Genomic DNA, 25,971 nt, shown 5'->3' with positions numbered 1-25,971 from the left:
TGCTTTGGTTTTGCTTTTAAATAGGGGCCCTGCAGGAAGCAGAGCTGATCGGTCTGGTCATTCTCATCCTGAGACACACACGTAGGTGTTGCTTTGAGGAAGACACTGGGCTGTTATAGGGCAGACCCATGGTCAGCAGCAGTTTGGGACTCTGCAGAGCCTGACTGATCAAGAAGGCCTTCACCTCCAGCTGCAGGGATTGACAGGCAACTGAGAAGTGCTCATCTGCTTTCTGTGCTTGGAAGGGTTTGAGTCAACCATTCTGAATCACACGGCCATTGCTCGGGTTTTTGAGTTGTGAAGGTTATTAACTGGTCACAGGGCTGAAAAGACAGCAGAGTGTTTTGGTCCCATTCCACGAAACCTTTATTTTCACAGATGCCTGAACTCACAGTAGCTGCAGAAAAAAATAACACTTCATTTTCACTCAGGAAGAGGTGTCCTCTGCAGAGGAGGGCAGGATAAAGCTTCTAGGCCTCAACACAGAGCTTGTATGACAATGGCATGGCTGGCATAAAGACTTTTTGCACATGTCCCTGTAAGATCTCTGCGATATTTGGAAGGGAATGGGGTACCAACATTTGTGATCTGGGCACAGAAACAAATTCATTCATTGTAAGTACCAGTCAGGGCTTGAAAATACGACAAAGATTTATGCCCAGAGAAAGGACAGGGGAAGTGCTTCCCTCCTTAATTCTGCTAGTGCAGTGCTTCATGGTTCATGTGTTACTTCAGACCTATCAGTTCAGCTTCTGCATTTTACACTGTACAGCACATCTGTGACACCAGTGCCCTTGCTCTTATGAGCACTATCGACCTCATCAGACTGAGCAGCGCTGCAGAAACCAGGAACCTTCCCAGACACCTTCCTGCATTATTCAGATGCCACAGAAGTTCCCTCTGCCCTACCTCCTGCTGAGATACTTCAATTATGAAGAAAGGAAAGCTGCTACACTCTGAAAATCCAGAGAACTTTCTCCCTCCAGCTGTAGGGCACATGGCACAGGAGAATTGAAGGACCTGCAGGATCTCCTTGCAGCCACACAGGGCTAGTTTTTCTTTCCCCCAGGTTATTTTGGCTACCCTCTAAGCACCAAAAGCAACTGTTTGCCCAGCCTTTGTTTACTGGTTATCCCAGCCTCCCACATGCAGACACGCTCATTTAAGATTACAAACGAGCCCATTCATCTTTACTTAGATACTTGGGCCTAACGTGCTGTTTAACAATTTAAGAATGAATTATACTTCTTTCTGAATCTATCACAATGTGCAAGCCAGGCCTCCCTGAAATAGAAAGCTCTACATCATTGAAATTAACTTCTCCCCCTGTTTTGGTACAGATGAGTAATCCTTTTAAACAGCAAAATGTGCTGTTACGCAAACAGGCAGCACTTACACTAGTTTTAATTTTCCTTCAGTGTTTTCACCCTCTGATCAGTGAAGTTTCAGAGGATAATAAACTGATTTAATAAATTACTGAGAACACCAGTCCCTATAATAGCAACTGATTAAGCTGATCACAGCCTTCCAAGCAGAATCTTCTTACAAAGGAAGAAGAAAAGGCCTGGGAAGGGAGAATATCAATAGCTGTTGCTTCCCTGATTATAATTCTGTGGTAGACTGTCTAAAAATGACATTTAACTTTGCAGACCTGTGCTCTGCCAGCTCTCTGTCCTGCTTAACTGGCAGTAGGGACAGGGCCCAGTTTCCACAGCACACCCTGCATCAGTGTTGGGTCTCAGCCCTGGGGAAGCTGAACTACCCCATTTGAGAATATATATAATATACAGAGACAATAAATTAGGTTTCTGGAAATCTTTGAGTCAAACTGGCTTTGTTCTCTTCCTAGATGTCCACTGACAGAAATGTTAACTGTACGTTCAATGAAACGCACAAAAGTAGAAGACCTAAGAAATATGGCAGACTGCAAGTTGCTGGGGGCAAAGGCCACATGTGCAAACCTGTGCTGCGTGCTTTCAGAAGCCCAAGTTGTTTAGACTTCAGCTGTCTTACACGTATCAATAACTTCTTGAATTTGCAAAGGGAACTTTCTCATAGCTTCCTCCACCCTAGAGCTGACATCCAAACCCTGCTCAGCTATGTTTTCAGGAGATAATGGGAGTGAACAGAGATAAAGGATTAACCATGAAATGAGAAAATTCACTTACTGGCATAACATATAAATACACCTAGACCCCAGGGAAAGTTTAGTATAGGCTGGATTTCCCAACGAGGGAAATACATAAGGAATGATTATCTTAGCTATGGCATAACCTTTTATTCTTTCAGGAAAGTTTAATTTGTAAAGGAGTCTGCTCCAACTGTTTCTTCCTGAGGGAATCCAGAAAAAAAAAATCATTTACTCATCCTTCCTTCATGCTGTAAGGTTTAAACACCTTTTGTTTGTTAAGAGCATCGGTTCTTACATCTTCCATACTGACTCCCTGGTTCATCTACAATATTAGTTTCTCTTTCTGCGCCTGTCTTTCCTAGGATGAAACAGTCATTCTCATTAGTTTACTCTTCTCCCTTCCAATTTCATTAAATATGTATCAAGATTAAAGCACCCACTTCGTTTTTTTCCTCCTCTGTTGACTGTATTTGATCTAAAGAGGTGATTTTGTGACTCAGTTATTTCCCTGTTAATTGCTTTTGATACCAGAGAATATTTTGCTGGCATACTACATAGCTACAGTTTTTCAGCTACATAGCCTTCGCAGCAGCTGAAACAGAAGCAAACTCCTTGCAGCACACTTAATATTCAGCACAAGTTAGATGTAGCCATGGTGACTAGCAGGAAGGGCATTACTGTCCCAAATACTGCCTTTAAAGTGGGGAATCTGTGCCCTCATCTTAAGGCCAAATCGGTGTTTTTGATTATCTAGCTGCTTAACCCTGGGGATGTCTGTACTCCTGCTCAATGCTAATATACTTTCACTAAATTGAAAAATACTGCATGGGCAGATGAAAACACTGAAAATTGTTAAGACAAGCCATTGCACCAATGGTATCACCACTGACAGCAATCAGAGGCTCATGTATGCACCACACACTGGTTCAGGATCCTGAAAGTTTATGCTTCATTTTCCCTACTGGAATTAAAAATCACAAGACCAGATTGATCTTTAACTGCATTTAATCTACATTATCAATTGCTTTTTGAGCACTACAGAGACAAGTGAGGGTGTAAAAGTGTTTCAGAAGTTTACTCACAGGACATAACCAACTCAACACAATTCCTCTGCAATCAGCAGGCTTCAAAACAGAACAAATGCACAGGGAATGAATGAGTCAGAGGAAGCTGCTGTGCTAGAGGGATGAGCTGCTTCTACTTCTGGTTAGTGTATCAGCATACTTGCACTGCAGATAGTGATGTATTAGGTAAGATAGCATGACTAAAACCTATGACTGAGACCAAACAACCCCCAAATTGCCATCAATTGGAGAGATGCAGGCAGATAAAGCGTTAAGACATTTCATGCTGAAACATTTTGGAACATATCAAAGCTGGGAGATTAAAGCCTTAAAAGTTACTGATTTTTGCTGGGGAAAAGCACAACAACAACAACAACAACAAAAAAAAAAAAAAAGAAAAACAACCACAAACAAGCCAGTCCACAGAGGTTCGGCTTTACATGAATACTGCTGATAAAGGCAAAGAGAATTTCTTGGCCTGAAAGTATTTGGTCTGTGCAAAACAACAACAAAGGATTCCAGAAAGTGCAAGAATTAACAGAAAAATCTATTCTGGACTTTTCTGTTAGAGAATATGCCATTAGGTCCAAGATGACCCATTTGAAAGTTGCTTTGATTTGGTAGGAACGCAACCCTTTGGAGTCCAAAAGCTTTGATCTCAAGTGTCTAAGGTGAGGAAGAATAATTATGAAGGCTAAAATTAATAGCACAGACCTACAAAAATTTTGCTTTGGGGTTGCAGCCAAACAGAGTATTAGAAAACTGACAATCCGTCATTCTTACAATGATACTCATATATTAGCAACCATGAATGATGAAACATTTGCATTATAGTAAGTTAGAACAAAAAATAAAATATTTGTCAAACAAAAAGTTACCAATACAGCTGCAGGAAAAAAAAAAAAAAAAGAAAGACTTATAGTAACAAACTCCGTAAAATAAACTTCCTAAATGCCAAACTTAACACTTCACTCATTTCTTCCAGACCTCTTTGCCATCAGTTCCCAATGCTCTTGTTTATTTTATTGGCAAGAGATGCAACTATTAAAGTAAGTTGCTGACATCTGCCAGAAAGGTCAGTAAATCTATTAAGTCCCGAAGCACAAATCCAGGCCTGTTCACAGCTGTGCTGATACCACAACTAAAAGATCTAACGGAAAACAATATTGTTCTCACCTCACACATTCATTTTAGCTCGATTACACAGAGGAGAGGGTATTGCTGATACCTGAAGATGTGCTGCTTTGACATCTTCAGCCTTGGCTTCCACTGTCCAACACAGCAAACTACCATGTTCCACTGGAGATGTCACACACTTAGCTTATTGCTAACAGGCAACATCAGTTTTCATGATATTTATGAATAGATGCTATCTTGAAAGAATGAGTGTCCCACTTCTTTATTGAGAAAATATCACTGCAATTAAATCTGTGCAGAAAATGTTTTAGATTATCACTTGTATTTCTAAATTGCATTATCTTTCAATTTTCTGAAACTGAAGAAGTGTTCACCTGTATCAAAGTCCCTATGTTAGAACAGCTACTTGGTCAATACCACTGAAAACTTTCACTTAAATAGCAGAAAGTGTGATTACCAATAGCAGACATCACATACGAGCTCTAGCAAAGGGTGTTCAAATCGCATTTCTAATTAGCTTCTATGGAGAAGCAGCTGTAAAGCATTAAAATGCTGATTTGCACTGCAGCTGACAGGTATCTAGATATTTTTGACTTTTAGTAGATGAGGACACATACTTCAAGGTGAGGAGAAGAAAATTAAATCTGTTTTCCTGCAGCTTGCACTAATAGCTAGCTACATGCATTGGGTATCATAATAGCAAGCGATGCAGTTAGATTTATTTAATGAGCTGTAATGGAAAGCCTGCTCCTCAATTATTTTCTCTAAACTTTAGTTTGCCAGACATCCTTCACTACAAAATAATTAGCTCAGAAAGAGGTCAGAGTAAACTGGACCCTTTTAATCTACCTCATCTCCTTTCCAGAAGGATCCTTCAGCAGTAGCAACTAATCTTAAAGTAATAAATACAGAAGATGAAAAGTAAACCAGCGAGTTAATTTAGGCTGTCACAAAAAAAAGCTCAAGTAAACAACTAAAATGGGCTCTCAGGTCCTTTAAAACACTAGAGAATATACTTTTAATACTCTCCAGGCATTGCTTAATGAACAATGCAGTTTTTAGATATCCCTTTATGAAGGTACACTCAGGTACAGAAACAGTGTTTGAAGACATTAAAAAATGAATACTCAAAAAGGAAAAAATTAGAAAATTGAATCCTAGCCACATTTCGCTATGCATCCAAAGCAAATTTTATCACTCGCTTGTCTGAAATATCTCACATCCACAAGACATGGCCAGAGGTAGAGAACAAATTACTTGTTTTCATTAACTGAAATTGGACAACTGCACCCGGCTTTATGCTCCTCTCTCCTTGGTGCTCACTATAGAATAGAATATTGCGTAGTCCACAAATTCACTACAACAATACAAACACTCTGCTGTAATCCCTAATCCACACAGGAGTTTTGGTAGTAAACATCACATCTAGACTGTAGGTCACAACCATGTAAGTGACTTTGGAGCCTGAACCGTATTTCACTTGTAATTTCATGCCACTACTTGAGTGAGTGATATTCACCAAAGTCAAGTCATCATGGAAAAATTGCAAAGGTATTGGCTTCCATCAGAAGCATTTTAACATTGGAAGTCTTACACCTTGATTGCAGTCTGAGAATTACTTAACTCCTTACACTGTGACTTCATGCACCTGGTAGCATTAAACCACACGGCAGAGGACCATGTTGAAACCAGACATCATCCAGAAGCTGAATTTTAATGAAATACAAATATCAGAGTACGTTTTGTGATAATTTTATTCTAATGAGAGTGAAAAGTATGTTTTTCTCAGACTTGCAAATGTGTACGCCTAGCAGGACCAACCTGCTGCCGCTTACCCAAGGGGAGATGTCACTGATAGTTATTTCAAAGCTGTTATGAAAATCTAAATAAACCTGAGATGATTTTCAATGAATGTTAAGGGCAAAAAGAACCACCTCTTCATCCTGTAACTTAATTTACAAAAATAATCCTTTTATAAGTTGTTTGAGACAGTTTTCACGGCTTCTAAACCAGAATTTGAAAGAAACATTTAAGAAAAGGTTGTAGAAAAACAGTTGCCTAAGAAAAGCTTGTTGTTCCCTCCCTCCCCCCAAATACTTCAAGGTTAAAAGCTTTAAAATAATCATATTCAAAATTCAGTACGAAAAACTGTCACCACTTTGTCCTAAGCACAGTCACTCTATTCAGAGATGTACTAACCAGATGCACTTTAGTGCATTTAAGAAGAAAAAAATGACTTTTACAGTGCTTGTGCCTAAAGATGAAAAGATAATCTCTTTAGCTGCATAAATCCTTTACTGTTCCATTTAAAGATCAAAACGAATTCAGGTTTTAAACCCTTTTCTATTTCAGATACTAAGAGCATGATTTCTTTCAATTAAAGCCTGGCAGATGTGGTTAATGGAACAGAGTTGTATTTGCTACATACCTGATGCTGCACCAAATTACACATTAATCATCCCTTGCCTTTTCTTTTCAATACGCTGTGCTTTGTGGCATGCCCTTCAGACCAAATTATGCTACATGTGGTTAAGCCGAGTAGCCTTACCTACATTTGTTTTTCCATTCAGATTATCCCATATGGTTACCTTCCGAATTACTTGTACTGCAATATAAATATTCAAAAGTCATGGGGACTTATCTTTAAAAGGGAAGAAGGGGATTTGGCTGCAGCTACCTTTGACACTAACTGAAGAGATAAGCTCCAAGACTCCCACCAGGAAACTTTCAAACAAGCTACAGAATGGTGGAGACAGCACGAACAGGGAAAAGTGACCAACCCCACAGGATGAGAGGATGAATGAAATGGAAAAAAAGTTGGTCAAAGGCAACTTTATCAGAGGTGAAGACAGATGACATTACTCAGGGAAAACATTTCTTGGACTCCTTTATTAAAAGGTCTAAAAGACTATTGCTGTCTTTCAAAGATAAGTGGTGGCTGCAGGTTGCATTCTAGGCTCCCAACATTTAGGTGTCTTCCAACCATAAAACAGCCGCTCTAATTCTTATTGCACAAAGTCCTGCTGAAAAAAACAGCTAAGCAAAGAGCCTGTAAAAACAGCAAAAGACATTAAAAATGAATGAACAAAAACATTTTCAGAACTGCTACATTTTCACAAAATACAGCTCAGGGGAACAGAGTAGTGGTGGAAGAAAGACAAAAGTTTTAACCTGGAACCACCCTAATGATCCCCCAAGGAAAAATAAAATCCCATGCACCCTGCTTATAACATTTTTCTCCTCAAAATCAAATATATTTGAGTGTGCATGTCACAATATGAAAGACTTTTTTTTTTTTTTAATCTCTGAGCCAGAAGGTTGATTTTGCAATTGCATTGTCATATTGTATTAAATATATTAAATTCATTCAAAATTGTTACTGCCTTTCAGTCACAGGTGCGGATTTTGACCGGCTACTGTAAAGAGGATGTTAAGTCTTTATGTATTGCCTCTGTACATACATACCACACCATGAGGCTGACAGCCCAGCTGAGCTAACACTTCCAGAACAACCCTGATGCTCCGAGACTGCAGCATTTTCAGTGCTGCCACGTTCAGCTTCAGCACTGTATCACCACAGAGCTTTGCACGTAACATATGTTTCAGAGATGACTGATGCTGCGGTTCTCATTCTTCAACAAGGGACAACACTTGTACTAAAACACTGTCATTTACACAAAAGGAGTCTTAAAACTGAGTAAGAACGGGCTGTCAGGCAATATGCAAATAACCGAATGGTAAAACGTGATGCATATGAAATTTAAGCACTTAGCCACAGTCACTGATTTCTGTCAAGCTAGACCATAGAATACGAAATACCTACCCAAAGTACTTCTGAACCGCCTGTGTGAAGGTTTTCTTCTGCACGTAGCTAACCCCAAGTACATGGCAAGATGTTTCTTTCAAATGACATTCAACAATAGGTACAGCCTTCTAGTACAAGGTTTACAATGCCTTGAATAATTTAAAATTTTCAATTACTGCTAAGGGTGAAAAGGTAAAAATATGACTTTTTCATTTAAAGGAAGGTCAGAAAATACATGATATCAGTTTGTTCCAGATAATCATACTAACACAAACAATTTCTTCGATTTTTTTGAGCTATGTCTTGCCTAGACTGTTGCCTTTTGGTGACTCAACAAGGCAACTAGGGCATTGGAGCATACAATGTGCTTGTGCAGCCCATTTTATTAGGTCTACTCTTCCAGTACGTTTGGATTCTCTCATTTTGGAGTTTTTCTTACCTATATAAGGCTTTCAATGCTGCCTCTCGTAACATCCTTATGGACAAACCAATTGAAATATTTGCTAGGTAAGTGGACAGTGGATTGAAAGCTGGCTGAGCTTTCAGGCCCTAAGGGTTGTAATCAGCAGCTAGGGGGCTGGACAGTCACTAGTTGTGTACCCTAGGGGTTGATATCAGGGCTAATACCATTGAACATCTTTATCTGAGACCTTGATGATGGAACTCTGCCCTGTTCTTTTAACTCAAGGCTGAACATTGATGTAGCAAGGGACAAAGGCAGCTTTACACTTGCTCATGCAAGCTACAAGAATTAGATGGAGACCAGCAATCCATTTTGCACAACACACGCTTGAGATGAACAGCTTGACTTCTCCCAACCATAGATTCAGATTGTTCACCTAGAAACAGAAGCAGCCCCCGAAGCGCCACAAACTGCCTGTCTGCTATTCACTGCCTGCTGGCAATAATAAAACACCAGAGTCGATACGAAAACCTGCAGTGTTACAGACTGACCTGCATTTCAACTTCTCTTCCCCTCCTCATTTCTATGATATAATGGAACTCGCTTACCGCTCAACAGCATTGTAATTAAATAATCAAAAAGCAAACAAGTTTCACATCTGACAGTCCCCAGGAGAAACTTGATATACATGAAAAAAGCATTTTAGTTTACTTAGGGCCATTCTGGTAACAACAAGCTCTGAGGGATATAATTAGTACCCTGCAAGTCAGCATATGAAAAGGCTTAATTTAACTGAGATCAGAAGTAAAGAATAGCCATATAAATGAAAAGCGAAGCCACAAATCCACGTAGGACTGCCACAACTAAGCATTTTTATGATCAGGAATTCTGAAGTTATAATTTACATGTATAGCATTCTGATTTCTGCTTATCCAGAGGGTATTATTTTGGACCACCATGATATAGCTGAGAGTCTTTAGCACGGGTCTTCAGCAGTTCTCCCTGGGATGCAGGAAAAGACAATGTCAGGCAGCTCATTTTTACTCTCCAAAAATAGCTACTGAATTGGTTTCTCCCTCTAATATAACCTATACTCTTCTGCATATTAAAACCTTCCTATTGCTTTTAAATACTCACGGTCAGAAAAAGAGAATCCTTGTATCACCAACATCCCCACAAACTTTGGGGGGAAAAAAAGCATAAGTTATCATAGCAGCCCTATTGGGAATGCTGGAAAGCAGCTTCTTTCCACTGGAACATGCTGGAAAGCAGCTTCTTTTAAACCAAACTAGATTATGAAGACTGCCTAACAAGGGTATCCCCACAGACAAAGAAAGCCCAGTGTTAGGAAAGGCAGCTGTTGGAGGCAACAGCATGCCCTGCAGCTCAGGCAAACTGGATGCTACTGCTGCACGGCATTAGACCGGTCCCACAGTTAGCTGGGCTTTCCCAGAGCAATGTGGTTGATATGGAATCCAGCACTAACTTTGAAATAGGGCTTGATTTTGATCATTTGCTTTATATTCCAGACATCCAATAAAATTCCAGACAGCAAGTTGTTCCAGCACATTCAGATTTTGCACATACAAAGCAAAGGAAACATTTCAAAAGCACGACTTGTAAAGCTTTTGCTCCTTGCTGTTACGATTTGTTGTCATTGGGACAGCCTTTTTTGGCTGAAAAATATTTATTGTTAAAGGTCACAGAATTGTGTCTCAAACAAATTAAGAAATAAATGGCTGTTGACACTTCCAGAAGATGATTCATCTGTCCAAGAGTTCCAATAATGAAAGCAACCCAGCTGCCTCTCAGGTATGCTGGAGAGCACAGCAGCCGCCAGCTAACCCAGAAATCTGTCTTCACTCTCCTGTCACTTTGTTAGCTGACTTCTCAACTTCTTCATAACCACAGCAAGAATTTCTTACTCTCATGCTTGAAAACAGATGAAAAACTTAGGAAAGTCAGAAAACCACTGATGTGTGCAGCATACTTACTATGTGATGTGTCTCCACATACTTACTGGTGTGTCTCCATACTCACTATTTCTATTATTAAGCCCTCTTTATGTGAAGTAGAGATTCTCCGTGTATGAGAATTGACCAGGGAGACAAAAAAGGCTGATGGATTGACACTAATCACCACCTACAGAAACTAGTGCAATAGCAGAACAATTTAGCAACACTAACAAGAGAACCCCAAGGGCAGCTGGGCAAATTCCAGTGCCTTTAACCCTAAACGCAGGTCAGTTCACAAGACGTGCTAGCAAGAGGAATACAGCCTCCTTGCTGGAGATAGCCCGGTTTCTGAAGGTTAGTCTATTTTAATGAGCTATTAAAGTGCTAGAGGTCTGTTTAGACAACCCTCAAGTGAAAGGCCACCAGGAGGCACAGCAGAGTGTATCTGATATTTTATCTTGTCTGGGTAATCTCTCGATAAAAAAAATAATAGGGTTTTATTGAGCGATTATTCTTCTCATCTTTTGCTATTCACAGGAGTTTACGATGACTGTTTACTGATCTCTTTGGGAAAGAAGCTGACATTTACTGTTCTTACTCTGCTTCTCTGATCTCAAACAGGCCCTCCAGCTATCACCATGTTCAGCAATGGTTCTATAATTTCAGAAGAAAGATTGTTACAAATCTGTGGGACTAGTGTTTGAAACAGAAGCATAGCATTCCACTTGGCAGACAACACAGAAGACTAATCATTTATGATTTTCAAAGAAAATCTCTCCTCACTATTAACTGCTCACCAGTTCTGTGGAACAGAGGTGGTGATGATCATCAGCTCAGGACAGGAGATAAATAACCAGAGCAGTGATCTAAGAGCCCATATCCAAGAATGTGGACTTCTCAAGTGTACATGTGAAGTAAAAGTTTCCCTCCTTCACACAACTCAGTTTGAGGTGTTACATGATCAGTTTTCAGATCTTGGTTTAAAGCAAGACTTTTTTTTTTTAAATGCAACAAATTAGAACCAGAAATTTCTAACCAACAGTGTTTTGAGTCAAGATTATGTATTTAGGACTTAGTGCTCCTGCCTCCTGAAGACTAAGGATCTATTTAAACTCTAGGAGGCATGTGGAAGCCAGCTCCAGCGTGGTTAGGGAAGAACACTGACTGCTGGAGGAGAAGCAGCCAGCAGGAAACGCCACGGTGCAGACACAGAACTGACAGCAGGGAAGGAAATATGCTTCATCCTAACCAGTAATTGTCTCAACACGCATAGATCAACTGAGCTAGCAGGAAAACATTGATTTCAAAAAAAGGTTTTCATTAGCACACTGTGCCTGTGTCTCGTTCTCTTCCCTTGACAATTCAGCTCCCTGTCCAACACCAGCAGTCTTCTGTGTCCATCTGTAAATGGTTGCTGCACGCAAATCGATCTCAGCTACTTCCTGCAACCTTAGTATGGAAGGTGGATGACTGACTAGAAGAGCTTGCATCTCGTCAGATGCAGGTGGAACAGAGCACGAGGGACAGAAGACATGTGCATGGACTGAGGAGGAGTAGAGATGGGAGAGCCACAGAAGTGCTGTCACCTGGTCAGAAGGACACATCTAGAGAACAAGGAAAACGATCCATGGAAGACCAGATTTCATTACTTCTACTTCTCCCATAAGAAACTCGTTTGTACAATCCAGCTGTGGTTACTGCATGTCTAATTTGCTTCTAGACTGCGTAGCAATAAGGAGACCTTGTTGGGAGGGTATTTTATCTCCCAGCTTAGTCTGAAAATCCTCTAAAGAAATACTTCATATAACTGATTGATTTGTTCCAACCAGCATGCCTTGCTTGCAAACTAATTAGAGACATACCTTAGAACAAATACCATAGCTACTGGATAGTGCTTATTTTAAAGTCAATAAAGGTCAGAACACTAAATACTCACAAGCTCATTTTAGGAGTTTCCTATGTGCCAGAATTTTGAAGATGCCTCCTTTAGTATCCATACAGAGAGCTTTATCCTCAGTTGTATAATCTCAGTGGCAGGACTCAAACTCTGCAGCTCGTAAAAAAGCTAAATAATCTTAGTAATTTTAATGGAGAAAACAGTTGCTAGATCTGACCATAATCCCTTAAAGTCACTGTACCCTCTTCAACACTGGAGAGCCAGCTATTTCACAGGGCTTTCAAATTCCACCTGATCTCATTAACTCTGTAATGTCTACAGGACAGACATTCATTCCTCCTTCACTTGAGTGCCTTTTTCACCATAGCAACAGTGAAAACTACACGTTTTACTTCAAGATATAAATTAAATTCTATCTTAATTTAAATCACACAGTGTGTAAATAGTTCAGAGAAAAAGATCTCATCTTTCTGCTACAGAACACATACATTCAGCAGCTACACATATACATTGCTGCAACAACTAAAAATGGTTCCTCCTTCTATGGTGATGTCTTATGACAGCAGTTTTTTATCTTCAAACTTAACGCTTAACCCCAATCCCAAATGATTGCTCTTTGCTCAAGATGCCTCTCCCTGTTTTGCACTACAGTGTAAGTCAGCAAGGGAAAGCAGTCAAAGCTTTGGATGCTGCAGATTTACTTTCCAGGGGCACAACACTCAGGAGAAAAGCCAAATCATTGCAAGTCCAAGGTAGAAATCTTTCTATCAAGGTTTCTTTTCTGTATCTAGAAGAAAATATGAGATGGAGGAGTGAGCTATTTCCCCCTCCCCCCCTTTTTTTTTTTTTTTTTTAATTCTGAATGCCAAACACCTAATCCTGCTCAGCTGGCTCCCTCTTTGTGGTGTCCAAAACACAGGACAGTCTATGCCATCAGTAACTAAATATCACAAACTGAATATGGAACATAATTTTTGCTAGACTTTTGGCCTTTAAAACATCCTCGAACATCCTGAACTCTGTTGCTGGCCAGAAAGAAGTTCTTTAGTCACCTTCCTTATACACCTGTTTGCAGGTTCATCGATCTCTTAGGTAGATAAGCAGAGATGAAGATAGGATAAAATGTTACACGTGCATTATCATACCTCTGTCACTGAAGTCATCCACCAGCACTATCTCTGCTATCAGCTCGGGAGGGGAGCGGTTCAGGACGCTGTGCACTGTGCGGAGGAGAGAGGACCATCCTTCGTTGTGGAACGGTATGATCACACTGGTGTTTGGAAGCTTCTCCAGGTATAGTTTGTTCTTGCAGCTAGACATAGAAGAATAAGGTCAAAGGTGGTGCCAAGAAACTCTAGCACTTCCATGTTAATTGCCGTTAAGCAACTCAGTTCATCCAATTTATGCAACTGCCTGAAAAAAACTTACTCAAGACAACACTGACCTGGTCTAGCCTACCTTGTTTTGAACACAAAGCACAGGAGAACTGGAATGAGGCTGGAAAATCAGGTTTGCAGAGTCACCACATGGACCCCTCGAATTTGGGGGCATTCCCCCATGCCATTAGTCTCCCTTAACCTTGAAATGGGGGTAATGCTCCCTCGTCTTGCAGGTGTGTTTTCAAGATAGCCTCATGAAGAACATTCAGACTACAGCAGTGAGTGCAGTGTTTATTTTCCTACAGGTGCAGCCCTGGGAGTGGAGTTTGAACTTTTTTAAACAGGTAAGATCCAAGGCCACACAAAGCACAGCTGCAGTTAAAATTACCTAACAGCTGTTCACTAGCAGGTAAATCTATTACTTTCCTGGAACCCCAGTCCAGTTGAAAACAGACAGAGTTAACTACATGAGTACAGATTTTTGGAACATATTAATGATAGAGCTAGCAGGGCGGGCTGTCTTCTTTCCACTATCACAGGAGGGAGGCCATCCTCCACTCACTGCCCTGCCACAACACTGTGCTTATCACACAGCACGCACAAGAGCTCATTTGCAGAGTAGGATTTTAGCACATGCACAGCAGAGTGCATGCACACAGGTAGTTCTCTCCCTGTTCTCAGAAGGGCAGATGGGAACAAAATAGCTCTGGCACTGGCAGCTTTTTCCTGGTGCCTTTCCCAGGGAATGGAGAAGGATACACCTATGTGATACAAGCCCAATAAATCTGTGATTACAGGAAGTGACTGTGGTGCCTGCGTGAAAGGACAGTGGCTTATTCTGGGTCTAATGAATTGTCTTGGGGTACTGCCAAGAGTTTGCAGGCTATGGCTGCTTTCATCCAGTCCTTGGCATTGCAATCAACCTTCTTCTGAGGTAGCTGCTAGCTGTAATTCTGTAACAGGATGAAACGAGATCCCCCAAATCTCTTCTAACCCTTCTTAAACTGCAATTCTCATCTTCTGACTTGAACAAGTAGAAACTTTAGCTATTAAGTTTAACCATTAAACATGGAAAGAAACAGTTTCCCTCCAGCTATCACATCCGCAATTGCTTTACAAGACCTGTAAAATTAATATTTAAAAAAAAAACAGAGACACTTAAAAGAACTATTAGCTGGGGAAGACATGACTGCTGGAACAAAGGGCTGTATCATCTGGATGCACAAGGTAGATCCAGCATGCTCCCTTCCCCAGGGCCCTGCAGTTTCCACATTTAAAAGCAGAGGTGAGGCACTGGTTCACACACATCCACACAGAACATCTCAGAAGTGAGCTGGTTCAGTGTCAGCATGAGTGTTTGGAAATCCACGGGATTTCCAGACCCTGACAGGCGATGCAAGACAGCTGGCAGCTCTGCCCAGGCAGGGGAACGTCGGCCAGAGCTTGTGGAGATAACAGGGCTCTCCCCTCTCCTGGGGCTGCAGAGCTGCACAGCACTGCTGCAAACAGTGGCTGCTTCTGTCCCTCCCCAGGCCAGCTGTTGGGAACAACCTCAACCATGGTCCCAAAGCACAGTAAAAAGGCAAGGCAGATCTCTCTTTTTCACCAGTTCTCCTTGTGCTTACACTCCCTTCTACCTCTAGGCATACTTCCGAACTTCCGAATTCCCATACTCTTACCAAAGATAAAAGGCTAGGTAAAACAAGTGCTTTAAAGCACAGCTCGCTTCTTTCTGTAGTGCTCTTTATGGGCTTTACCTCAGCCAAACTTCATTATAAATTGCCCCCATCCAGCTCCCAAATAACATGAAACATAGCACCTCAAGTGTATCTTTTCTTTTAATGGGCAGGGAATGCACAACAAACCTTTCCAGTTGTGAATTCCTTTACTGAAGATCTCCATTAAATGCAGCTCCATTCCCTGCCCACCTAATCCTTGCATCCATTATATACATGCTGTTTATCCTCATCTTGAGACCTCCGCAATTATAACTCACTACTTTGGGGGAAAGGATGTGTCAAACGTCAAGCAAAACCAGCTGCAGCAGGATCATTAATCCCAGCTTAAGGTGTTGGTGACTTAGACACTTCACTTATTAATTTTAACTGGGGACTAGAGTCAGAAGTTTCACGTTTTTAAAAAGTTTAAATTGCAGAATTAGCAATGAGGAATCAGCAACTTTGTGAAGCACTGGGGAATATAAGGTGATATATTAACACCTCAGGTGAGGAAATACTTGTATTGTCTAAAGCTTAAATTCTCAAAGCCCATGGCAGCCCCAAAAGGAAACTATTTAAGTTAACAATCTCAAACTATTTCCTAGAATTTCAGTATTAGCTGACCAAACATCTTTAGTTACCTGAACAACCTCTATACTTAAACATTTCAGCTGCATGCTGAAAGCATTTATAGAGCTATACTCACTACGCTGGTTTATGGGTATACATTGAGAAAGGGTGTCAAGATAGAGTATATGGTTAGGTGGCTGTGACAGCTAAAGAGGCGCTCTCAAATGCCCAAATTATAAAAACCAATTTCTGCAAATTATATCTCATGCATAAAGTAAATGCTGGATTCAGATTCACTAAGTTGTGATAAAAAATGGCTTTACACAAAACAAGCTTTCACTCAAATGTCTAACAAGGCTTCCAAATTAAAATCTGCAGTTGAAAAACCTCTCAGCTTAGTATCAACAAGAGTTAAACAGGTGAATCAAAATCCAAAATTCAATTGGAACTAGTCTCTACTTAAAAGCCCTGGAAAGGTTTTTATGAGGAAGATGTTATTGCTGACAAAACTCTTCTTCACACATAGAGTGGAGCTACCCAAGTCTTGTTCTGCTCCTAAAAATGTCATGGTCATTTCCAGCTACAGGCATACCTAAGAACCAAACAGTGTTTAGTGACAAAGTCATTACCCAACTGTGCTTAGTGCACTTGTGAAGCAAGTCAGACGTTTACACCAGCTTGTACTATAGAGAGAAACAGCTCTATCTTGTTAGCTGCTAAAAGTTGTTGGCTATGTCTGTGGGCTCAGGAACTGAACTGCCTACTTTCTTCATCTCTTGCAACATGTGACTCCTCCCGTTTAAGTTCAAGATTCCTTTTGTGCAGGGCTGCAAGTTTTAAGTAATTTTAACTATTTTGGAATTGAAAGTTATTTTTTTCCTGGTTTGTCTCCTGCATTTCCCATTGCAGTTATTACACACTGTCCTTTATGAATAAGACAGCAGTGCCAACAGGAACCCAGCTGTGATAGGCTTGTATTTGACAAAGATACAAAAGACCATAATAAAGAGCACAGTCCTGCAGATGTGGTAATTTAGAGCTTGTAAACTTTCACTTGTTGAAAAGCAAACGATGTACTCACTTTGGATGTCTGATGTCTGGAAGGGAACGATTCAGAGAAATTTTATCACTCACAAAGATATTAAAGCCATTTTCCCTGTATGCCTGGTCCACCCGCTCTGCATCAGTCATTGGGTAAGGTTTTCCCTGTTCTCCATTTCCTACAGACAGAAAGTAAACATGCATCATTACTACTAATTGGTGCTTAACTGGCCAGAAACTAATCCATATATCAAAAGGACGGCAGTTACCTTACAGCCCTTTCAAAAACCCCTTCATTAGTTCTGTGCTGTATGTCATACTTAGCACTAGGTCAACCATATCAGCCTAACAATTTTATTTGATACGAGATTTTGCTACAAACTACTCAGCTGTGCAAATCCTACAAGTTAGTCTTCCTTCTAACATCAGAAATAGATGAAGGGGCTATGGCAATGCTGGGGAGGATCTATAGAGTATTTTTTTTTTGTTTCACAGCAGGAAGAATACATATGGTTTAAATACCTCGATGTTGCTTTTTTCAGCACAGATGGATATGTATATTTAACAACCTGAGTTCTGGTACAGAGGAGGAAGAGCCCTTGCAGACACACCAGCGTAAAGCTGTGATGCTCAAAATGGAGCCTTCTATATAACGCAAGACAAAATCCAGAACAATGGAATAAAAATTGAATGAATGTTATGATCAACAAAATTTTTCTTACACTTCTTTTCTTTCTGGATCCCTTACCACTTTTGGGAAAGGCGTAGTGTTTTGTGTGTGTTTTTGTTTGTTTGTTTGTTTGTTTGTTTTTGTTTTTAGTAAGCTTCTAAAAATCAATACTGTACCTATCCTAAAAATACCAGAATGTTATCAACATCCTTTCATCTCATAATGGTTATTTTAGAGTTGGTGGAGGCAGCTTTAACTGGGATTACCATGCAATAACTGTTGCATCATGCCAACAGCATCTTGACCCTCAAGTTCAACAATACATTCTGTGCTCAGACTACTAAATAGAATCAAACTGATGTACAAACTGTATTAGAACATGCACCGTAATCTTACGTACATACCCACACGCTCTGAGTCCCTCCTTATGGCTTCTTTGTTATGCCAGTCCTTTTTCCTTTGTCCATCACCAAAGTAAGGGTCTTTCTTTTGTCTCACGTATGATGCCTTTTAAACAAAAGATTGGATATATAGAAAACAAGAAAAAAACAACAAAAAAAGCTTGTGAAACATTTTTTGATAGCCTCCTACTTCCTGTAAGAGAAGACAATACATCTTCCTCAAGGTCAGACTCTCACAAGCAAGCAGTTTTTAACCCCGAAAGGGATGATGAAGAAAGCAAGTTTTGCTTGCCTCAAAACAGTACTTTATCTATAGCTAAGTGATTTTTTTCCAAGTGCAACATCATGTATGCAGACCAGTATTCTTAATCAGAGAATCTATTAAAAGCTCCCATTTTCATTTTGAAAACATCTAATACATCTTACTTCCTATTTAATTAACAATAAAGCTTTAATGGGTGACCTATTGCAGGATCATTATTAATGAGCACACTACTATACCTGAATAAAATAAAAATAAGATTTAAAAGGTCATTTATTAAGACTCTTGCTGCTCAACTTAAATGCAAGTTTCACATGAGGCATGAGCCTGCACCGAATGCAATTAGAGCTGCTCTTTTCATGATGTTTTTTCTGAAATTCAAAAGCAATGAGTGCTTTGGGAACAAGTTAGCAAATGAAAGATGGGGTGAATTCTGGTTCAAAGAGACTATGGTGTGTGGAAATAAAACCGCGATACATCTCTAAAAACACTGACATCCCCAGAAAACAAGGGAGATACATATGTATATATATTTTAAATAGGCTTTAGGATCAAGAAGAGAACATCTCTAAGAATTAGAATTTTTCTTTTTAATGCCTCCAACTTGCAGAGCAAGCTCCACAGAATACAAATTTCTATAAAGAAAAAAAGCTAAAGCAGGGAAGTGCTCAGAGGGCGAGAGGCTTCAAGTCTCACTCTAATGGGTCAATCAAACTAAACCACCACCAATAAAAAGCAACAGCTGGCATAGTAACCTTGCATGGTTACCAGATATCTCTGGCATTAAAAGCACAGATGCCATTTGCTTTAATAAACTACAAACTCGTTATTTTCATGCCTAGATTTGTCTTGCACAAGTAGGGCATCTGGGCATTTTACTTGCTATTTCACTCCCTTCTGTCTGCTGAAGCACATCTCACTGCAGTCTGGCAGACAAGCTCTGCTGAGCCTTGCTGTGAAGGTTTTGCAGGTTTATCCCCATCAGAGCAACCCTTTTCTACAGCCAGTAGGAAAGGCACACTGCTAGTGTTTTCTCCACTCAAGCTCAGCACCCTCAGTGCATCAAAGTTGGACTTAAGCTAAGATGTCCAAATGCAGTAGGGAAGCTGAAGGTGCATACCCTGTTTGCCTGGTTTTGGGTGGTAACCCTTAGCAAAGGAACTGCACAAACAGCACGAGTTGTGCTGGCTGTATTACCAGGCCAGAGGGTAATAAACAAGTGGTCCACAAGAAAGAGAGCTCAACCTGATTAAGAGCTGCCCTATGAACTATTAGAACTTGCTTGGGATTTTCTTTTCCATGCAAGAGATTTAAAATCATTCCAGATCCTTTCAAATCAAGGATCACAGAGTGATTTACACTCAGCTGCTTGACTTATCTGGCAAGACATTTTACAGACCTGGCAGAAGTTGAGTTTCATCCAAGAAACCAGACACTCGGTTACACATATCAACGAGTATCAATATCAGAGCATTTCCCTCCCTGCAATTCAGATGTACTTTCACTGCAGGAACACTGATGGGCACTCGAAATGGACAAGGAGTCACACAGCTACTTCTCAGCATGAAGAACTATTACTGAACTTCCACCTCTGTCACCTGGAGCTAACAAGGGTATTCTCTGAAAAATATTCGTGACACAAAGATGGAGGGAAAGGAATTTCTCAGGGCTTCACGGGGAGAGTGAGACCACACTATGCGATAGGAATAACAGTGGTGAAAAACATAGCTGCCAGTAAAGGCTGGTTATCAGGAAAGGGCAGTTATATCCAGAAGAAGTGACCACTTCAAAGAAAAAGCCCAGTGGAGTTGTATTTAGATGGTATATCTGATTTCTTTCATCCTGCCCATCGTTATTCATCTTCATCATCTGTTCCTTTATTTTCCACCTGATGAAGTTACCTGAATCAAAACTGATAGCTCATTTTACATTAATAATCACTGCCCCTTTAGCCTATTAATTCTAGTCTTCTAAATCTTTATTTCTGTTCAAATGCTGAAATGTGTGGTGTACCTTCCCAAATTCCAATCTGCACCTATTAGGACACAAAATTAAGATTGTCACCAGCAATCTAATATCTTCAATTCACCTGTTGGCATTTGCTGAGGGAAACAGGCTTTATAAGAGGCACTCTTATAGGGAATAGGCCTCACCTATTCCCAAATCACAGGTACTAGGGCAGTGCAGCTCCAGAGCAGCAGAGCTGTGGTGAAGAAGCACACTATTGTCCCTTTTCCCTTTCTGGAAGGGTTTCTGACCATCACTGAACTCTGATATAAACATCAAACTGAATTGGATAACTGTCCCATTAAACACCACTGTTCTTACGCAGATTTCTAGACTTATCACCTGTTGATATGAAAGGTATGTTTAAGTGTGAAAATGAACACGTGCACCAGGAACCAAATGTGAAAGAAAGTTTCAGTAGTAGTGCAAACTGAACACAGTGGACAGCAGCACACATGGGGGAAAAGAGCAAGCATAAAGCTTGTCCTCAGGTCAATCTGAAGCTGGTGTCAACAATACGATCAGAGCACCTTGAAAACCAGGGGGTGCATGCCCAGACCAGCCATAAAGCTGTCTGCTCCCCAGGTCTCCCCATCAACCCCACTAAATATTGCACAGCACACGCTACCGTTTCTTTGAGATTTGTGCCTCTGTTTTACAAGATCTCCTCTTTGCCAGGCCTGTTCATGGGCCTCTCTCCTCCCTGGGATGCTCCTGTGCCAGCAGGAGCCCTGGAAGGCCTCACACACCACACACCTTCCCTGCCAGCAGCTTTTTGCCAACCTCCCTCGCACTCGGCATGTGCAGAAGTGTCATACTGGGCATGGGAACAGCTGGCCAGTTTGAGAACTCAGTATTTTAAAGTCTTTTGTCTGCTCTTTATAGCTCTCTGGACTGGATGAGCAGTACAAGGAGAATGGCTTACAACGCCACTGCCTGTTCCACCATTTGTTGTGATCCAACACTTGTAAAACCCACTACCTGCAGTTACTCTGGAAATCCCACCCACCACAAGGCATTATAAGGCTGTTTAAGGGCTAGATCTAACCAGCAATATAGAGTGCAGCTCAGAGCCTTGTAACACCATTGTGCCACCCTATGCCAGATGTCCAAATCTCTATGAACTGACCAGGGGACATCAGGCACAATGAAGAAAATTGAAAAACAAAACAAACAAACAAACAAAACAAACAAACAAACAAACAAAAAATCAGCAAAAAGACATCCAAGTTGACAAGAAGCTAGGAAGAATGTTTTACATCCCACCTCTTCAGCAGCTTGAGCCAGAATTGCAGAAGCATCTCGCTCCCTTCGACTTCTAGCCTGTACATGTCCCTTTGGAAAAGCATCCCAGGGGGATTGCTCTATCTGAAATACACTAAGAAGGAAAGGTGGATCTTGAGCTCCTGCACACAACTGCTCAGGAGATGGGAGACCAGCTCAAATTATACCTCAAAGGACTCAGACCAACATCTGCACGAAGCCTACAGAAAGCACCTAACTCTCACGAGGACAAGGAGCAATCTGAAAGCCATTAAAAAGCAGTTTCAGCCTCCATGCTCAGGGTGAGCATCTTCAAGTACTGGGCTGGAGCTGACCTTGTGCTTCTGTTTTCAATATGAGATACTAGGAATAGAGAAATAAATTTTCTGCACAGCTTCAAGCCGTTGTTCATAGAGGTCAACAATGTGCATGTAAATACCTGCAGAGCAAGCAAACAAACCTGACACGACAGCATGCCATCCTCCAGTTCTATTAAAAAGAAGAAATCACAGAGACTGCCACTGCATTATGTGGAGTCCAAATGAGGCATACAGACAGCAGGAAGTCTAGTAGAGACATCACGTCTTGCTCTCAAATTTATGCGTAAAAATCTTTGAATTTGGCTAAGCTAAGCTGGGTCAAAGCCACATGTCAAGAGAAAGACTTCAGGAATTTGCAAGCTTCATATTAAGGATGAGGGGAAAATGACAGAGCACAGACATCAGCCATTCAGACCCTTCCAAACTACAGCACTGGGCTTTGGAGAGATAGAATATGAGTTACTTATCCTTAAGTCTTGTACAGAGCCTTTTCGTAAGCTCTCACTCCTGGAGACTCGAAAGGCCTGACTTTTCTCTACATTAGCACTGGCGAAGGAAAAAGAGGTCTGCACAGCGTGACTCATCTGTTCCTCTGCCTTCCATTCTTACAACATTACTGCCCTGTACAAACGAAGCCAGACAAAAGATTCACACAAGATAAACATGGTATTAATCTCCTTTGGATCAACATACCTTTCTAGAAGCACCTTTTCAATCTTTAAGGCTAGACGTAGCTGCAGATGGCCATGACAGACATGCTGCATTGTGGAGCTGTTTTAGCCTTGGGCAGGTAAGTCACACGAGTCAATACAATTCAGAAATGCTCCACTAAATTTAATTCAACTTGGGTAAGTGTTAAGAGTTTAAAATATTTCTCTTAACGGTATCACTTGCAAGCAAGCTTACAACACTTACATTGCTTTCACAGGTCACTATTAAAGCATCGTATGAAAAGCCTGCTGTGAGTCACTGACAAGTTCTGTCAACAATGTCTGAACATTAATTTTAAAGTGACTTTCAGTGCTAGAAAACGAACGTCAGTGTCTTTGCTTCAGTGAACTTGCCAGCACCCACGATCAGCGTAGCCCTGCAGGGAAGGTGCAGTCGCAGCAGTCTGGTAGCAGAGCATTTTGTGCTAGAAATCACACTTTGAAAACCAACTTAAGCAGACTACTGAAAAAAAGTCAATGCAAGTGATAAACATTTACCTTCCCCCCCAAACGCAATTTTTATGCTCATGTCACCACTATTAGCGGAGCAGTGTGTAAAGGTACAGGCAGCATGCCACCACTGTCACAGGGAATATGTGCATAAACGCCCAGTCTCCCTCATTGTCAAAATAAGCAGGTTCCTGACACTGACATTATTTTGGAAGCTTTCTTTCTTTTTTTTTTTTTAATTTTATGTCTGAGCTCTAGAAATCCAGACAGCACACATGGACCAGAATGTTACTTTTTTTAGTGGTTTTCTTCAAGGATGCTGCATGGGATTTGACTCATTTATGCAAATTAAATAACTTGATGATACTCCTTCAACAGAAGCTCTAGACGGATATCTAAGCAGTCTGCAAAACACAGAAAGTTTTCTAGGACCGACTTTTGCCTTCACTATTAAACAAGCATCTCATTTGTGGGGAGCTAAGTCTTACCTGGAATACTGCATTTCATGTACATTTTCACTTTCATCCTTTTTCCCCATGAATTCTAATTGCATAGTCGAAGGCCTAACATTTTTGTCCAAAACCCACAAGCACAACCCCCTCCTTATCTGTATTTGAACTGTGAAATACAGAATCACAGACTCATGTAGGTTGGAAGAGACCTCCAAGATCACCTAGTCCAACCTCTGACCTAACACTAACAAGTCCTCCACTAAACCATATCATTAAGCTCTACATCTAAACATCTTTTAAAGACCTCCAGGGATGGTGATTCCACCACTTCCCTGGGCCATTCCAATGCCTGACAACCCTTTCAGTAAAGAAGTTCTTCCTAACATACAACCTAAACCTCCCCTGGCACAACTTCAGCCAATTCTAATGGCCACTGTTTGAACATTGAAGTTACCTACTCCGCACAGTTAGGGTAAATTGGCATTAAGGATCTGGATTTCTGTCCCTGTAAAACAGGTCAGCAAACAGAAGTACCAGGCTATAGACTTTGTAGTTCTGTTTTTCTCTACCTTAGCTTCTCATTTTGCAAAAATCTGTTCATTTTTTGCAATGGTCAGTTGTAAACAGCAAAACAAAGGGGAGATTTCAAAGCCCAAAAGGTTTATTGCAATCATCTAGTCAAGTTATGTAAGTGCACGGGCCATTGAATTTTATCCATTAACTCCTAGAGCAAGCCCATAACTTCTGTTTCAGCTCAAGCACATTAACTTTTCCTTAAAAACTGGAAGCTGTTTACCACTAAGTGATTACTTCTCCAGCAATACCTTAAACTAATCTCCTGCCTGCTTCCATTTTTTTTTTTAAAGTAAAAATGAATTGAAGTAGAAAGGCATATTAAACAATATATTGAAAATGGATTTAGACAGATTGCTGTAAATAAGCCCCTTCTGTTGTCTACCATGCTGTTACTTAACATGCCACCAAAGGAATCGATCAGCATTTAAACACCAAACACAAAAATGGAATTTTAATCTTTTCTGTAATCACTATTTAGTGTGCCTGGCTCCAGCCAGAATACAAGAAGAGTGGATGGAGATGTAAGCCAAGAGCTTTATATACAAGAAGAAAAAAGATTTGTTCAAGTGCATACAGCTAATCATAATGCTGTATGGATTTCAAACCCTGTTCAAACATTTACTCTGTTGAGTTTTCCTTTAATTTTTTTTTTGTAAACCAAGTAGCTATAATGAGACCCAAGGAACTATGATCTTCAGATGTTATTAAAAGAATGGCAGATTCACCCTAGGTCTCTCCATTTATCAGCGAGTTCTCTCCATTTATCAGCTGAGTATACTCAGCAAGTATATCTTGCATTTATACCTTACAAAATGCTGAAGATGACAAAATGATCCAGAAAAACAACAGAAATGGAGAGCAAATAGAAAGCATTCATTTATTTATTAAAGGAAGTTTTTGCCTGAGGCAGATGTAGGTAATGTACCTGTGTGCTAACTTGAGCTAGGTCAAAAATATTGAGCAGAAATTCACTGCAAGAGTTCAGTTTTGATTATAACTCCATTAGCACTCCAGGCAGCCACTAGATATTTTAAACCAGCAATTGACAGCACACACACACACACACAAAAAAGGCAGGATTTCCTCCTCTGTTGTTAATAGAAATTGAGCTTTGAAAGGCCAGAAGGAAGAGCATTTCACTTCCCAGACAGCTGTGCCTAAACTACATGAGGAAAGACAGGGACATGGTTCAGAGGTTCCTCTCTTTGCTGCTGACACCACCAGCCAAAAAATTCTCTGCAGCACTCCGAACATTTGACAGAGCTAAGACACTATCATTTCAAAATCTATTCACTGGCACAAGCTGCAGTGCTGGTAAGTTGCAATTAATAAGGGCAGAGCGTGCAGACTGCTCCATCATTCCGGAGGACACAGTGCAAGACTCAAGAGCACGCACTTTGTGTGCAGCCTGTCATGAGCCGTGCCCCAGCAAAGCAGAAATAAGAAACGTGTAACCTCACCACCGTGCAGCACCAGCTTCGCTCCAGTCTTCCAAATCCTGGAAGACAAACAGCTTTGGAAGGAAGGAAAGCCTACATTTTAATTATTGTGGGACCATCAACACTAAATGGTGGTAACCTTCTCGTAAATAAAGTTTTATTGCACCATGGGGAATTTTTATTTTATTTTTTATAATGAAATGTGTTAGGTTATCAGCATGCGTTGAACAACTATGTACAGAACCCATGCAGTGCAACCAGACTCCATCCCTGGTACTAGTGTGAAAATAGCTGAGATTTTCAGATCTAAAAAATAAATAA

General features: G+C 40.6%; 1 protein-coding gene across 1 annotated transcript in view; it reads right to left on the bottom strand.

The window, feature by feature from the left end:
* Positions 1–25,971, bottom strand: part of GALNT10 (polypeptide N-acetylgalactosaminyltransferase 10) — an 87,414-nt gene that overhangs the window by 27,188 nt on the left and 34,255 nt on the right. The window contains exons 2-4 of the mRNA XM_084535729.1: positions 18,175–18,277; positions 17,141–17,279; positions 13,538–13,704 (exon numbers count right to left, since the gene is read on the bottom strand). Coding sequence (XP_084391855.1) covers positions 13,538–13,704; positions 17,141–17,279; positions 18,175–18,277 — 409 coding nt within the window. The remainder of the gene's footprint in view (positions 1–13,537; positions 13,705–17,140; positions 17,280–18,174; positions 18,278–25,971) is intronic.

This window comes from Aythya ferina (assembly GCF_964211825.1).
Source record: "Aythya ferina genome assembly, chromosome: 14".
Classification (NCBI taxonomy): domain Eukaryota; kingdom Metazoa; phylum Chordata; class Aves; order Anseriformes; family Anatidae; genus Aythya; species Aythya ferina.
The sequence above is the reverse complement of the archived record's forward strand: the minus strand, read 5'-3'. Positions and strand labels throughout refer to the sequence as shown.